We start from the raw sequence: 16,534 nt of genomic DNA, 5'->3' as shown, positions 1-16,534 counted from the left end.
TATAGACTAATGATTTATATCTCCTCTGATAGGTCTTAATAAAAATATACTAATAACTTTAGACATCACATTGCATTGAATACGAAACTATTACTAATAATACTAATAAACATAAAAGTTATTATAAAATGCATAATATAATTTTTGCGACTCCATAAAGTTTGTATGGAAAGAAGCAGCGATTAATTATTTATGAACAAATGAGGACTCAGCCAAGTCAATGGCACGAGCAAGAGCAGCAGCTTTGTTTTGACACTCTTGGTGTTCATCTTCAGGAACACTGTCAGCAACTATTCCAGCACCAGCTTGAAGGTAAGCAATCCACTCGCGTCGCTGGTTGAGATCTTTGTATGAGTACATTGTGTCATACCTTGTTCCTGTCGGAAATACCATTGTCCTCAGAGCAAGAGCCACATCCATCTCGCCGGAGAAACATATGTATCCAAATCCTCCGCTGTAAGGCCCTCTTCTTGTCACCTCTAACTCATCAATCAACTCCATCGCCTTCACCTTTGGTGCTCCACTCACAGTTCCCACTGGCAATGCACTACGCAGGGCATCCCAGCTACTCAAATGCTCTTGCAACTCTCCACTTACCGTTGAGCTTATGTGCATCACATGCGAGTATCGTTCAATATTCATAAGTTGTTCCACTTTCACAGAACCACTTTTAGCAACCTATCAAGGCCAATTCTTCTTTTCAAAACCATCTATTCAAATTGTAACAATATACAAAAACTTTCTTAGCCAAATCAATATGTAAGACCAACCTTTCCTACGTCATTGCGTCCCAAATCCACCAACATCACATGCTCTGCACATTGCTTTTCATCTTTCAGAAGTAATGATTCTAACCTTGCATCTTCTTCAGGTGTTTTACCCCTTCTAGCTGTCCCAGCCAATGGACGGTTCACAATCTTGTTCTATTTCAGAAAAAAAAATAAAAAAATATAACTATCTGTTAGTAATTTAACATAGCCAAGAAAGCAGTATAATTCAATTGAAAAATCTATAACATATAAGGAGCATACCTTCTTTATACGCGTAAGAATCTCTGGACTTGAAGCAACTAAAATACATCCCCTGGCCTGTTTAGCAAATAGATTGTCATCAAAAGATAGGAGTTGAACCCACAAAACCTTCTTAAGCAATTTAAGATGTTACACAATAATAAACCTGCAAATAGGCCATATATGGACTTGGGTTCACAACTCTCAATGCTCTATAAACTTCAAATGGATCAGCAAATGTTCTTCGCTCAAATCTCTGACTTAACACAATCTGGAAAATATCCCCTGCTTTAATATGCTCTTTTGCCTGAAGTACTGCCTCCTTGTATGCTTCTTTAGTCATGCTCGACCTCTTCAATTGTGGACCAAAATGATGAGTCTGTAAATCCACAGAGCCTGGAGCCAACCTTGGACTAGGAAAACCACACTTTAAATTAATTTTGCCTCAATCATTACATGTATATCATTAGAGGGAAAAGTAATAGATTACTTACGGTTGGCCATATTGTAATTTGGCCACCAATTTTTCTAATCTTTCGGTTCCATCCTTGTAGGCCCTCTCAACTGAGGAGTACCTATCAGTTCTTATCCAAAGAATCACATATGCTTTCTGTTACATACAATATGAGTATCAAATAAAAATTCAAGTCATAATTAGTCTTAAATGTAATCCATATCAATGCAGTTAAATAACACTGAAATAATTAGAGAGTCATTTCACAATTTTTACCCTTTAAATATATGTCCAAAGATGTAAAAGTCATGTTTGTGAACACTAAAAAGTGATAAGATTTTCCCTTAGTCATTCAATGAAAAAACATCCAATCAAAAAAATAAAATGAAAAGAATATAACATTTTGTTTATGAAGCATCTGAATTGAATTTTTCTCCAAATGATTAAGAAACTGTCTTGTGAGAAACACCAAACTAGATGGAATATTTGTGAAGAGAAAAAAAAAAAAAAAACCTTTTCCACATGGTCAAACACAATCACACTCTCATATAAACCAAGATGTATGTCAGCAAGGTTTCTATCATCCTTTGGAGCATTTGAGAATGGTAACTTTTTCTTTTCCACATATCGAACTGTGTCATAAGAGAAATAACCAGCCCAGCCACCTAGACAAGCAGTTGAAACAAGTTAATGTACTATGGATAATATATTTAGATGAAAAAAAATGCTTCATAGTTACAATCCTCTGCCTTAAACACAAGTCCATGTGTGTGCATGCACATACACCATGCATACAAATGTGTAAATAAGTCACCTAACTACAGATAAGTCAAGATTCTGATAACAAAATATTCATCATCTAAAACCTCTAGAATTCAGAAGAACAAACTATATAAAAGCATAAAACTACAAGACAATTTAATGTGCATGCACACACACATGTGAATGCAAACAAACACATGTACATGCCTAACCACGAACAAATTAAGATTCTAATAATAGAATCTTAATCATGTAAAATGACTAGATTTCAGAAGCAGATACCATATAAAAGCATAAACAACAAAGACAAATTTAATGTGCATGCACATACACATGTGCATGCAAACAAACACATGTACATGCGTAACCACAAACAAGTTAAGATTCTAATAAAAGAATCTTAATCATGTACAATGTCTAGATTTCAGAAGCAGATACCATATAAAAGCATAAACAACAAAGGCAATTTAATGTGCATGCACATACACATGTACATCCAAACAAATACATCTAAATCGGTCTGTCACCTAAATTTGGATAAGTCAAGATTCAAGTAAAAGAAACTTAATCATCTAAAACCTGTAAGTTTTAGAAGCAGATGCTATAGCACAAAGGACAAGTCGATTTAATGTTTTCTTCTATCTTAGGATCTTTTGCCATTGTAAATACCCCACATATATGTCAATGCTAATGTATTCATAAATAAATTATAACAAAAAATAAAATACCTTTCAACCTTATCATTTTATATCAACACTATGTCTATATGAACAATGAATCATAATTTGACAATATTCTATCTTGATATTCTTAAGTTATAATCATAGAACTCTTACCACAGAATGCATCCGGAAGTTTATCAATGAGACAGGGTTTCCAGTCCTCTGAGATTTTTTTCGGAATCATTATAGGATCATCAACATTCTTCTCTATTAAATTTCCAGATTCATGGTCAATTATGGTAACCTTATTTTCTTTGGCCACAACTTCCATGGTTGGGTTAGCTCCCACAACACTATAGCGTCCCTGTAATCAACCAATCCAGTCTAGAATATTAATAAAGATATATTCAACTCAACAATTTTATATCATAAAACCACCAAAAGCACACTCACAACACTTGAAGCATGATAGCTAGGCTCTGCAGACTCAAAAAGAAAGCTTGGAGCCTCTCGATCATCTTCCTTGACTAAAATTCGGTAAGCAAGAACAGGAGTAAGCTGGTCAGAGAATATACACTGACAGAGTGGAATCAAGTTCCCATTCTTTGAAGCTTCTACAAACTTTGCTTCTTCCTCAACTGAAAAATATAATATCCATGCCACACGTTTAGCCCGACATTAACAAAAAAAATGGTTACAATCAATAATAAGAAGAACAGTTAACCAAATGCTCATGAATGGCAGCCCCAAAGTTATTCGAAGATTCTTTCATTCATCTAAAATTAATCAAACATAATTATATTTCATTGGATACCCTACTCATCTATTATTCAGCACAGGATATCAAAAGTTTATTCAAACATGGAGAAAAGATTTAAGTCTCCATTGACAAAATCAAAAGTTTGCTAGGGCCGTTGCAGTGGGTGGAGATAAAGAGAATCATAAAGGATGATAGTGGTTTGTTTGAACTGATTTGAAGGGATTGGTGAAGAAAGTTTTGTGGATTCCATTGACTATAGTTTCAGCTCAAAGGTGATGAGAAAGATGAGGAAAGTCGCAGTCGTTTGTGTTGGTGTGAGAGAAATAACCATCATTGATATGTCTTTTTCACCTTTTTTTCATTGTAAATAACAAATAATTAAAAATAATAAATAAAACTATTAATATCAACATTTCTTCACCAATAATCTTTTTCTTCCTTTCTTGTCTTTTTCTTTTTCAACAAACAGTTCATAAAACACTTCATTCAAGATACTAGCTCAATTATCATTCTTGCCAACAGAGATCCAAGTAAAGATAAAAAGAATATTTTCAAATCACCATTTTTTTTTATTGAGAATGAAAGATTGAATCTTTATGAACTAGATAGTAACCTTTTGTCATTCTGCCTATAATTTCATGTGGGGAACTCAAAACAAGACTACCTAAAGAGAAAAAAAAAAACACTCACCATGGTAAGAGCTTGGAAATGAAGAACACCTCCACTTAAGAGGAGCGCGTGAGGATGAAGCGCCCGTGAATGTTATCGGATAAAGACCCTTGCCGGAAGGAACAATGTGGTGGGAGAAGGCTAGGGAGGTCTTTGCAGGCATGACTGCAGTAGGAGACATTGAAAATGTAACAGAGAGCATGTTTCAAATTCAGGTACTGCCACCCCTTCTAGTTCTAATTCTAATGTCCAAAAGATTTATGCATTCTCTGAATAAATTAAAAACTTCCTTTTATATATATATATATATATATATATATATATATATATATATATATTTAATTTTTATTTATTTATTTTTATGTTACAAGTTCCAATGCTAGAGCATTTAATTTTATTTAATATGCAATTCAACCTTTCCATTTGTTTTACTTTATGATGACAGTATAAGTACATGCAGTGTAATGGTAGTGCAGGTGATTTAATTATCCTATATTATATCTATTATTTATTATTATATTTATATATATAATAAATGCGAAGAACAAATAATACATTGATAAATGCATTTAAGTTTATAAGAATTGAGTTTAATGTTAAATATGAAGGTATTAACATCTTTTTGATAGATATAGAATATAATAAAGTAACTGATTTGTCTGGACATATGATGGGTTTGTTTCGACATTTACATTCTCATGAGTTGTTTTGAATTTAATAATTATTCTATTGTCATTTGTAAAATTTTAAATTAAATGTTAATTACTTTATTTAATATGATTTATATCTTTTTTTTCTTTACCTTTATTCATGAGGGCATGCCAATTAAATAACTATATTAATATTGGAAGAAAATTTTTTATAAATAAATTAAGTTTTTTTTTATTATAAAAAAATTAAAAAAAAAAATCTAAATAATCTCGTATAATTAATGATTATTATAAAAGAAAAGACATACTTTTTGTTTTGGCATTTTCCTTCTCTTTTTCACATGCCTTTGAACATACTCTTAGAAAACTTTTTCATGTGTGAGTGGTTTCCTTATATCACACATTTCTTGTTATCTCCATCTTCTATAATTGTTATCTAAGTATGGGTTTATTTATGTCACATAAGTTTTCTTAATGACTTTGATTTTGGTAAGTTATAGGAACATGTCATGCAAATTTTTTCACCAATTACACATCCATCATATATGCATGTATCTTGTTCTCTAGTGAGGAACATATAGTATGGATTTCTTTTTCTCATATTCCATCTTTTATTTTCCGTGCATGCTTATGTCCCTTGGAGAAAAATAGAAAGCTTTAAAATAGAGGGTAATTATTTTCTACACCTCCATTTTCTTCTACACCCTTAATACTTTATATATTTTTTTTCTTTTGTAATTTATATACTTTTTGTATTTTCGTATTTTTTATAATAAAAAAATGTTAATTGCTAATATTTTTATAGTAAAAAACATTGAATCTACAATATGATAGTTAAATCTAAGTTTTTTTATTTTCTTTTTTTAACTCTACCATTAATTATTTTAATAAATTCCAATAAATAATTTTAATAAATGCAGCAAATGGTTTAGCAAATGATATATATATATATATATATATATATATATATAAAATAAAAAATATAATACCTAATACAGCATCATGATTTTTTATTATTCTTCAATTAACCATCTTTCATATAAAATTACATAAAGGAATATTTTGTGTACTTGTAGGAAAAGCATGAAGGAAAAAAATGGTTAAAAATAAAATTGCATCAAAGAAACAGTAAAAAACAACTCCTTTCAAGATTAAATTAAGTGGTTTGAATCTAATCTACATTGAACCATTAATAAAAAAAAAAGACAATTTCATCTTACACCTCAAGTCTTCCAATATGCTCTCCAATTTTTCTAAAATGCTCATTGTGCTTAGTTAAAAAAAAAATATCCAATAAATTTCAAAATATGATTAACCAACTTTAAAATCTAACTATATTTTTGTTGAATTTCAAAATTATAAATTTTGAAATTCAATAAAAAAACTATTAAATTTTGAAATACGATAACAAACTAACAAATTTTAAAATTTGATGAGTAATATTTTCTAATTCTTTTATTTAAAATTTAATAATTATTTAATTTAATTTAATATTTTAATATAATTTATTATATTTAAATATATTAAATCAATTTTTATGTTATTATTTTTCTTTTCATTTTTATTATTTTTGTTTTTTATTTTTATTATTATTATGTTTTTCAATTATTTTTAATTTTTTAATATAACTATTATAATAATATAATTTATATTTTAATTATTAAATTTTAAAAAATAAAAAATTTAAAAATATTTCGAAACCCGTTAAATATGTTAACGGATTTTAAAATTGGATGAACAATTTTTTTCAAAATTTGTTTTTTATTTAAAATTTAATATTTATTAATTTAATTTAATATTTTAATATATTTTAAATTTTAATTCAAATTTAATTATTTTTATTTTTATATTTTAATATAATTATTATGTTAATAAAAATACATTTTAATTATTACTAAAATATAAGCATATATTACATAATATTAAAATTTTAAATTAAATTACATTATTTTTAAAAATAAATTTTTGAAAAAAAATGTAAATCAGATTTTATAATGTCTTAAAAAAGGTGAGTGACTTTAGTAAGAAAGAAAAAATAAAAAATATATTATATTTATTAAGGTTAAAAGAATGAATTTTTGAAAAAGTTAGATGGGCTTAATAAAATTTTAAATATGTAGGTGAAATGTAAAAAATTAAAAAAAAAAAAAAACTTTCAAATTGTTATAAAAAAAAAAAAAAAGTTTACATATATAGCCCAAGTTACACTTGAAATTAGTGTTTTAAAACTCAGTGGTACATGTACATGTAGATAGGGCGTTACTCCCTGCACCTCCCCATTTCCTTCCTCTACCTCCCCATTCCTCCTTTACCCTTTTTTTTATTTTTTCATTCCTAATTTATCCTTTTCATACGTATAAGGTGAAAACTTTTAAACAAACGAATATGAACATTCGTTGTCGGAAGTCAACGTTCGTATTATCTTAAACGAATGACAACATTCGTTATATTGAATGCAATTACAAACTACAAATCCTTGTTCTGCTCCATCTTTTCATTATCCACATCTTATCAATGGTTCCTCTTCTATGGTTCCTCTTCTCATAACAATTAATTATTAATTAACAAAACTACCTTGCTTTTTCAACCTTTTCCTATATCTTAAATTATTATCTTGTTTAGGATGGAACACTCTAGATTGAATAGTATCAATGGGTTAAAATATAAGTTTTCTGCACATAATATTTTTATTGATAATTAATTCTTGTAAACAAAAAATTAAAGAACATTTATTATCGGATTTTTTCCATAAAGAACATTTATTATCGGATTTTTTCCATTTACATGTATATAGGAAATGTTCAAACATACAATTGAAAACCCTCCAGCAAACTTAACACTTGGTTTTTTCCCCTATATTTATTTATTACATTCCCAATAATAGTGTAGCAGAGGTAAGTGCATTTTTAATTTCAGGCGTTTGTAGGTTCAAAGCATGAGTGGGTGTTCCACCACATCCTGCACCTTCTACATCCTTCTTTATTACTCATCTGTGAGATACTCTGTTCTACTGTTGTTCATACAGAAAAAAAAAATCAAAACTTGTTCAAAAGACAACATTTTTCATTCTATGAAACACACAGAGAATTACCCTTTTGCTTTTACAAGGCTATCTTTCATGGCTCTCTTAACTTCCTTGCTTGAGCACTCCACCACCCCAAAACGCCATAAACGAAAACCACAACAACAGCAGCAGAAACAGAAACAGAACAGCATGGGAGACGAAACACCTGTTAGACGACCAACGATCAAACGATCTGTAGCCCGCACTACGAATGCCAACCACTGTCGTACCACCGAAACACCACTGCACGCAGGAACAGGGCACACCACCACACCACACCACCGCACCCGCACCCAAGGATAGCAAAGCAAAGTTTGAAGAGTTTGGATCAAAATGAAGTAAAAGCGGATGTCAATTTGGAGAATTAGGGGGGAGGTGGGTCTGTGAGAGTAAAAGTAAAGTTAATAAGATTGAGGGTTACTCTAAATACATTAAAAGTAAAAAAAAAAAAAAAGTTAAAAGGGTAAAAAAGTAAATAAAAAGGATATTATTGTAATAAAAAAAAAGAGGCCAAAAGTTGGGGAGGTAGAGGGTGGAAATGGGGGAGGTGGAGGGAGTAACCCCCATGTAGATATCAACGGTATTATGTTTTGTATAAGTGATTGAAGTGTTTACATTTATAATCAATTTTCATAAGCATCAATAGACTCTCTTGGAGTGCTTTCAATATGATCCACATGCTCATGACACATTTCTATTCTTCCTAATGGAAACACAAAAACAACTCTCTTTAGAAGTTTCCAATAGAGGTTAAAAAAACTTACATTATTATATTTTACTATAAACTTTATTATTATTTTATAATAGTTTTTATTTATAAATAATTAAATTTTTAAAAATAATCATCTTTTATTTTATCATTATTTAAAATATTGATTGGTGCAATAAAAATACAATTAAATTTGTATTTTGTTTAAAACAAGGAGATTTTGAAATTTGTGATGAACCATCAAATCATGTATTTCGTGTTTCTTTTGTGAAATATGGTTTATGCTATTTTTTTTTCTAGATATAATGTTTTTCTCAATATTTCGAGAACATCATTTTATTTTATTTTTTTCAATATTAAATCATGCATATTATTCTATACGTGCAAATATAAAATTTTACATAATTCAATCAGTTATGTATACAGAATATCATCATAAAACATGAGTATTAATTAACTTTTTATTCAATAAAATTTGTAAACATTATTAATTTTAATACAATGTTTGAGTTGATAAAGTTCAGATTTGTTCAAAAAATGACTGGAGATGTCATTTTCGGAAATGGCTGTATAAAAGAATAGCTTTATCTTATTCAATAAACACAGTCATTCAACAACCTTTAGTTCATGATATTCTATGCCAAGCAAATCTGTCATGGATTAAAATTTGTAGTGCTTAATAGTTTCTTTATAAAATATATTAAAATTTGTAAAGAAAAATTTCTGCTTCAAGCATATAGAAATACAAAATAATCTCCTCCTACAACAAAATTTAGTCATAACATAACCTTATGGGAATTAAATTAAATTACTTCTGAACTATTTCATTAACTTTTTGTTTATAATGGTGTATTTTAATGCGATTAAATATCCAGCAGAGTAATCAGAATCCAGCTGGTTACAGTCTCATTGATTGAAGGTTTTGAGGAACATGTTTAATTAAAAATGGAAGCTATCATAGGGACTTGTGCAGGTTTTACTAGCTGTTCCTTCATGGCCACCATCTATCCCTAAGCTAGTCATATTGATGTTTATGATGAGGCCAAGCGATTAAAAACATAAATATTAAAAAAAAAAATTGGAGAAAAAAAGTTAAGTTAACATGTAAGAAGTATTATAAGAAATTATTGTATAATATCATATATGTTCAAAAGCATTAAAAGTAATATGACGAGGACATTAAACAGGACAATACAACAACATGAAAAGAAAAAAAAAAAAAAAAACATGGTTTTTATGAGTGATGGTTGGTGAGTTTGGGTGGACACTGGTAGCACTTGGCAAATAGTCCGAATGTGTCAACCTGTTTGATGAAATTCACCATGCTAGCCCATCCTCCAAACCCAAAGCCCACCACCAGAACCCACACCACAACCAATGCATTCACCACGTACATCAATGTCCAGTTCGGAATGAAGAAGGGCAGTTTTTCCGCAGCATTCTGTTTAAAATACCAAAATAAATAAGTCATAATCAGATTACGGTCTTCATAGACAAATATCATTAGTAATTTGATCATAGAGATACCTGTCTTGCTGCGGCAGATCTGAAGGTGAGCATATGGGCCGAAGCGGGAATGATGTAAACGGTGAAGCTCACCAAAAGAGCCCCCACAGCTGAATTAATGGGCCCAAAGAAAGGGAAAATAATAGCCAAAAACCATATTGGTATCACCACAGGTAACCTTGCTAGAGCCCTCAAGCATATGCTCTTTGTGTCATGCATCCCTATCACTTTTTCCCACACAAAATACAATGGCGTACAAGCAAAGCCAAATGTGATAATCTGCAACCCACATACAAAAAGACGGACTATCACTAAGATATATAGACTAATCTCAACTTAACACGTGATGGTTTTGAATTATCTAGTAATTTAGGAAAAGTATATTAGGACCTGGTGAATGAGCATTAGGATGACACCTGCGTCACGCCAGCCAGTACGCGGGAGAAGTGAGAAGGCATTGGAGTGATCCAAAAGTTGGTCACCGAATGCCCAGTACACGGAAACAGCAGAGGGGATAGTGAGGGTGAACACATAAAATGTTGCATACAGATATATATATTTGAACTTCCGAGGCTTCCACATTGCATGCATGATTTCCCTGAAATATATATTTGTATCACATGCTCTTCATTACTGTTCATTCTAACTTAAATCTACAAATGTATGAGAATTTCAAAGAGGAAGAATAAGCCACCCGTTGAATTTCCAAGATAATGTTGGTGCCAAAAATTTGGCACCAGTGAGCTAGTTGAACAATCAGACAATTTACCGTGGACAATGCCGGAAAGACAAACAAACATAATTAATGTGTGTATTTATGTTCCAGCTTATGTGTCTCTAGCACCTTTGACTCGAGTGGAATACATAACTAGGACGTACCACAGGGTAAAATGTCGCTACCTTGTTATTTTACATACCACAAAATTATATTATATTCACGGAGTCGTCGGGATGAAGAAAAATCATTAATCTAGTTCTAAACGAAGTAGAAAAAAGTTGAGGTGGGGTCTGAACAATTTTTCACTGCTAATGACAGAGTATAACTGTGAGCCAAGACACCATAGTAATTGCTATTCAAAAGTGTTGTATAAAATGTTTGTCCTATTTCCGAGGGTCATTAGAAATGAATGCAGGATGATAAAGGTGCAATTGAAGAAAGGGAACCGTGCAGTGAAATTCTCCAATTATCTTTCTCTGATGTCTGCCCCAGACAGAAAGAAAAAACAATATCATGATTGTTTTGTCCAACTTAATAAGCAAAATATTATAATAAGGTACATACACTGTGACGGCGTGCCCGCCGAAAGTGTAGAGTATGTTGGTGGCGCCTGTGAAATACAAAACCAACTTTTTTGGGCCCGAATGTGTCACATTTTCAACCTATCAAAAGAATAACAGTTTTTAAACCAAGTTTAGTTGAGACAATTTCAAAGAGTAGAAACCTCACAGGAGAAAAACTTGTTGATTTTGCTTACCTGGCCATGAACAAGTGATGCGATGGTCAAATACCAAGCAGTGTATGTGGTCATGCCAAGACCAAGGAAGGACCATATCCTGTAGTTGTGAAATGATGGAATGAACACTGTGGTGGCACAACAAGCCCCAAATATGTAGGTCCAAGTCCTCTTGTCCAAGTGATCATTGATGTAGTATATATTACTGCATATAAAGAAAAGAGTTTATGTAACCTTAAAGAAGTTAAACCTTTTGGATACGATGATACATGTCTGGTTCAATCAATTCACGCTCATCTATTAGGCCAGTGTTGCACATTCTAACCCGGTATAATAGATCGAAGTAGATACATTTAAGTAATGAGGAAATTAATACCTGGCACAAGCTATGAGCTGGATAACAGATCCAAAGAGGAGAAAAGTGCAATTGAAGGCCAATCCTATGGCTTTCCAGTATGGACCCAGTAAGCCTTCCAACACTTCAAACCACTGCAAAGAAATTGAAGGGAAACTTGTTTCATATATTAAGAGTAAAAACAAAAATGTCACTGTATAGGGTGGAAAAGGGGGTAAAAAGTCTTTCAATTGTTTGTTATATAGGTTCTTTGGATATCTCACCTGGATGACATGGTTTTTGAAGCTGACATTCTCTTTCTCTTTCCGGCTTCTGTACTCAATGTACAGAACACTAATTAAATAAGCAGTATAACTCCCCAGCAAGCCATAGAACACTTGGAATACAATGCCTGAAACCACCCCCAGCTGTGCGAAAGAGTAAGGCAGAGTCAACAGAACCTGGGCAACCTGCACATCACAAAACCAAAAAAAAACATCTTTTTTACATTTTTGTGCTTCAGACGAATCAAAACTGTGTTCAACCTCAGAATCTCATCTCGTATCTTGACACAAGAAATCCTTGACTCCTTTGCTTAGGAGAACAAGCCAAGAACCAGAGCTAATTTGTAAATATTGAGATTCATTGAAAAAAAAAATGACCTTTCAAGCAAATGATATTATATACACAAAAACTTGAGAATAGTTATCTGCAAATGGTTTCACACCCTTCTGACTCATATTTACCTGATTTGAGGCACAGCTGAACCAAGCATCATAGGCAGAACCACCGTGCCAGAAAGCATTTTTTAAGGTAAATTGTGACGTCTCCCCTTTGACTTCCTCTCCCTCTTCATGCTGGCCAGTTTGGGTGAGACTGGACATCATGGCTTCTTCTCCTTGCTTCTGGTGCGACATCTTTTTCCAATCTGTTAAAACACATAGAGACACGGACTTAGGATCTAAACTAAAATATGCTAAAACCTGACAAGGGAAGAGACTTTGGTGTGTGAAAGATAGTACCAAAAATTCAAGAACACAACTAAAGCAAGAAAGTTGGACAATGTTGAAAGGGTTTGTTTCTCTTGCTGATTTATAACTGAGAACTTGGAAGGTAGTCCTTTAAGGTGCAGCAAATCAGGGAAGGTTCCTTGTAACTCTTTCCAAACCAGAGTACTTATCTCATTTCCTTACTGTGGGCAGTTCTTGCGGCTTTACCACTCACTCGGGTAAAGTTTCATAATTACAAACTGAAACTCCTATCTCCACTTTATTACTCCTACCCTCAACCAACTTTTTGAGTTCATCAGGGTGTTAAATGCGGAGAAATTGGCAGAAGAAGCAGCTAGTGTAGTAGCAATTTCAATGCATGTAGATAGCGGAAACCCAGTGAGCAAGAAACAGTTACTGTTTATTAAATAATGGGAAATGAAAAAGTTGAAGTCAGGGGAGCTGAGCTGAACTCTTGGAGTTGGAGAATGGAGATCTGACAGAAACGTACAGGAGAGAAACCATAGGCAATAGGCAAAACAAGAAAAAAGTGTTTGAATTTCAACTGTGGTTACATTTGTCACAGTCTTTGGTTTGGCTTGGCCTTCTCTTTATAGTGTGATCTTTTTTTTCTGCATTCTCTCTCTCTCTCTCCTGCTATTATTTGTCTCTGCTGTGATATCCTTTTGGTTTGGCTGTCACTCAAGACTTTTTTAAAATGGCTGGTGAGAAATGAGAATGTGACAGTAGAATAGTAATTTTCAGGCATTTGTGTGACAGTGACACTACTCATTCCTCCATTTTTATTAACTGTATCCACAAATGAAGATTTGGGTAGAAGTAATAATTCATCAAAAGAGAAGCAACATTAAAATATAAATACTTTTTCTTCTTCAGTATAGTTCAGTATAGGATACAATAAAAATAATAGCCATGATAAATAAGCTTACCTAATTATATTATATATTATCAAAAAATTGGATACTTCTAAAATTGATTCAATTCTTTTATTTGTTGAATATTTTATATTTTATATTTTTTTAGGTATTCTGTTACAAAATATGAAATTATATTATGGTATTTATTAACACAATAAAGTAATCCATCATGGTTATAGTCAACCCTTCTAGTTCACTCAAAATGGTAAAGGATAAGATTCAATTAAAAAATTATAAAAATTAAAATTTAATTAATGAAAATAATTAATAAATATTTATTACAATTGTTCAAATTTATTCTAAATTTAAAACGTAATTAACTCTGATAAATAAATAAACAAATAAAGGAAGATACAAGTCAAAACGTACAATGATTTAAAAACATCCAAGCATTAAATACATTAAATATGTGTTTAATGTTGCAAGCGTTGGAACAAACCCGTTAAATTTCTTTTACTACTAAAATTTCCTTAATAGTTGACCTTCTCCTTCTTTAAGTATAATTTAAGCCTTTATTTGGATTCAGGTTTCGAATTTATCAGAGAAATTTTACATAAAAAGATTCTTCATTTTTTTCTTTTCAACAACGTATAATTGTATTAATATTAATGTTTTAAATGGTGAGAAACTAAAATATATATAGAAAATAAAAAATTGAACCAACAAAATTGTAAAAATGTAGTATAAGTTACTTAAAAGTCATATGAGATCATATATGACTCATTTAAAATACAGTAAAATTCTTGACAGCTTCTATGAGACTTTCTCATTTCAAAATCAAACACAAAAGTATCATATTAAAAAAAAAAACTTATATAAATAAAGTATACAAAAGTATAATACTAAAGAAAAACATTTGTGTATTACTTTATGAAATTTATAAATACACAATGGTATACAGTTGTTTTAATATTGAAACGGGAAACTTAAAATTTGTAGAAATTATGTTGCAATTAAAAATTATAATAACTAAATACTTTTTTTAAAATATATAAATAATATTTTGAAATTATGATAAATAATACATTATAATTCAGATCTTTTTTAATTATTCATTTGAAAAAGGTGAATAAATGAAAAAATTAATTATTGGTAATTTAAAAATTACATGATTTTTTTTTTCTGAAGTAGTGATTAAGAAAATTGGTTGTTAAAAGGACAATGATTTTGACTTTTGTAATTGTTAAAAAAATTGTAAATTTCAAATTTTATTACTTTAATTACTTGAAGTACACGAATAAAGATATGAATATAACTATTTCATAAAAATAGAACGAACATGAACATATAAGTATAGTTCCTCTTGTCTCTATGATATAATAACATTAGCATTGAAGAAAAATAAGAATGATTAATTAAGTATTATTTTTTTAATAAATTTGAAATCTTTTAATCGTGTTTTTATTGATTTATTTTTATAACTACTTAAAACTTTTATACTTTTTAAATTGAGTTATACTGTTTATACAGTTTAATTGTGATACTAATGTTATATTTTTCAATTATTTTTTTATTTATTTTCATGTGTTAATAAATGTAAAATTTAACAGTTAATATAAAATACAGTAGATAACTAGGAATTTGTATTGTTTTAGCTAGAAATATGTTAAATTACAAAATCATATTAATGCAGTGATGAAAATAATGTTTAATGTTTTCGTATCATTACTTATAACTACCCTTATAATTAAATAATTTTTATCATTCAAAGCGGATCAATAAAAACAATAAAATATCTTATAATTTTACAATGCAATGTTATTTTATATTAACTATATAGCTTTATATTTCTTGATAGGTGAAAATAAATAAACAAAATAATAATTATTCAGTATCAAATGATTAAATCTTATTGACTCAATCGAAAAGTATAAATATCTTGAATACTAGATTGATGAAAAGTATTTAATAGAGACTTAATTTAAAATATACAAATTTATTATATATTTAAAACTTAATTAAATATAATAAATAAGATCAAACCATTTTAAAATATTTAATGAATTACTTTATAAATAATTTAAGAATATTTAATGACACTATAAATTAGTATTAAATTTTGATAATGATTCAAGTGTGACATTAAATGCATTGCAAGAGTTAAAACAAAACTCCCTTACAATTATTAATTGACTAGTAAGCTTAGGCAGATTCAATTGATTGGCATTTGAGATTGGTTAAAGAAATTTTACCTAAGAAGATTCTTAATTTTCTTTTTAACAAATTATATTAATATTAATGCTTAAATAATGAGAAACTGGAGTATGGATAAAAAAAATTATAAAAATATGAACAAGCAAAAATTGTAAAAATATAATGAGTTACTTAAAAGGCTATATAAGATTATATGACTAGTCTACCATACATCCTTACCCGTCTTTAATAAGAATATTTTATTTTTAAATCAAACTACCCGTCTTTAATAAGAATATTTTATTTTTAAATCAAACTTGCAAATATAATAATAGTGAAAAAATTAATATAATTTAAACTTGTATGATTGTTATTCTGTACAGATATTATATATAATAAAGAAAAAAAATATATGAATTAAGTAAAATAATAATAATATA

General features: G+C 29.8%; 2 protein-coding genes across 3 annotated transcripts; both read right to left on the bottom strand.

Moving 5' to 3' along the window:
* Nucleotides 1-28: 28 nt before the first annotated feature.
* Nucleotides 29-4,565, bottom strand: LOC106757016 (anthranilate synthase alpha subunit 1, chloroplastic). Of its 2 annotated transcripts, XM_014639601.2 has the most exons (9): nucleotides 4,339-4,565; nucleotides 3,342-3,526; nucleotides 3,063-3,252; nucleotides 1,978-2,129; nucleotides 1,505-1,620; nucleotides 1,177-1,423; nucleotides 1,032-1,088; nucleotides 771-923; nucleotides 29-678 (listed from the first exon to the last, which is right to left on the bottom strand). In XM_014639601.2, exons 1-9 carry the CDS (start codon nucleotides 4,517-4,519, stop codon nucleotides 187-189), a joined length of 1,773 nt encoding a protein of 590 aa, XP_014495087.1. In that variant the 5' UTR covers nucleotides 4,520-4,565; the 3' UTR covers nucleotides 29-186. The 2 variants fall into 2 exon arrangements, with proteins under 2 accessions (XP_014495087.1, XP_022635143.1); XM_022779422.1 differs by lacking the exon at nucleotides 4,339-4,565 and having other exon boundaries at nucleotides 3,063-3,241; nucleotides 3,342-3,406.
* Nucleotides 4,566-9,832: 5,267 nt separating this feature from the next.
* On the bottom strand, nucleotides 9,833-13,697 carry LOC106757063 (auxin transporter-like protein 1). Its single transcript, XM_014639647.2, has 9 exons — nucleotides 13,057-13,697; nucleotides 12,781-12,962; nucleotides 12,319-12,504; nucleotides 12,077-12,189; nucleotides 11,722-11,905; nucleotides 11,529-11,626; nucleotides 10,637-10,844; nucleotides 10,268-10,525; nucleotides 9,833-10,181 (listed from the first exon to the last, which is right to left on the bottom strand). Exons 2-9 carry the CDS (start codon nucleotides 12,949-12,951, stop codon nucleotides 9,975-9,977), a joined length of 1,425 nt encoding a protein of 474 aa, XP_014495133.1. The 5' UTR covers nucleotides 12,952-12,962; nucleotides 13,057-13,697; the 3' UTR covers nucleotides 9,833-9,974.
* Nucleotides 13,698-16,534: the final 2,837 nt, after the last annotated feature.

This window comes from Vigna radiata, chromosome 3, assembly GCF_000741045.1.
Source record: "Vigna radiata var. radiata cultivar VC1973A chromosome 3, Vradiata_ver6, whole genome shotgun sequence".
Classification (NCBI taxonomy): domain Eukaryota; kingdom Viridiplantae; phylum Streptophyta; class Magnoliopsida; order Fabales; family Fabaceae; genus Vigna; species Vigna radiata.
This window is presented reverse-complemented; position numbering and strand designations above follow the sequence as displayed.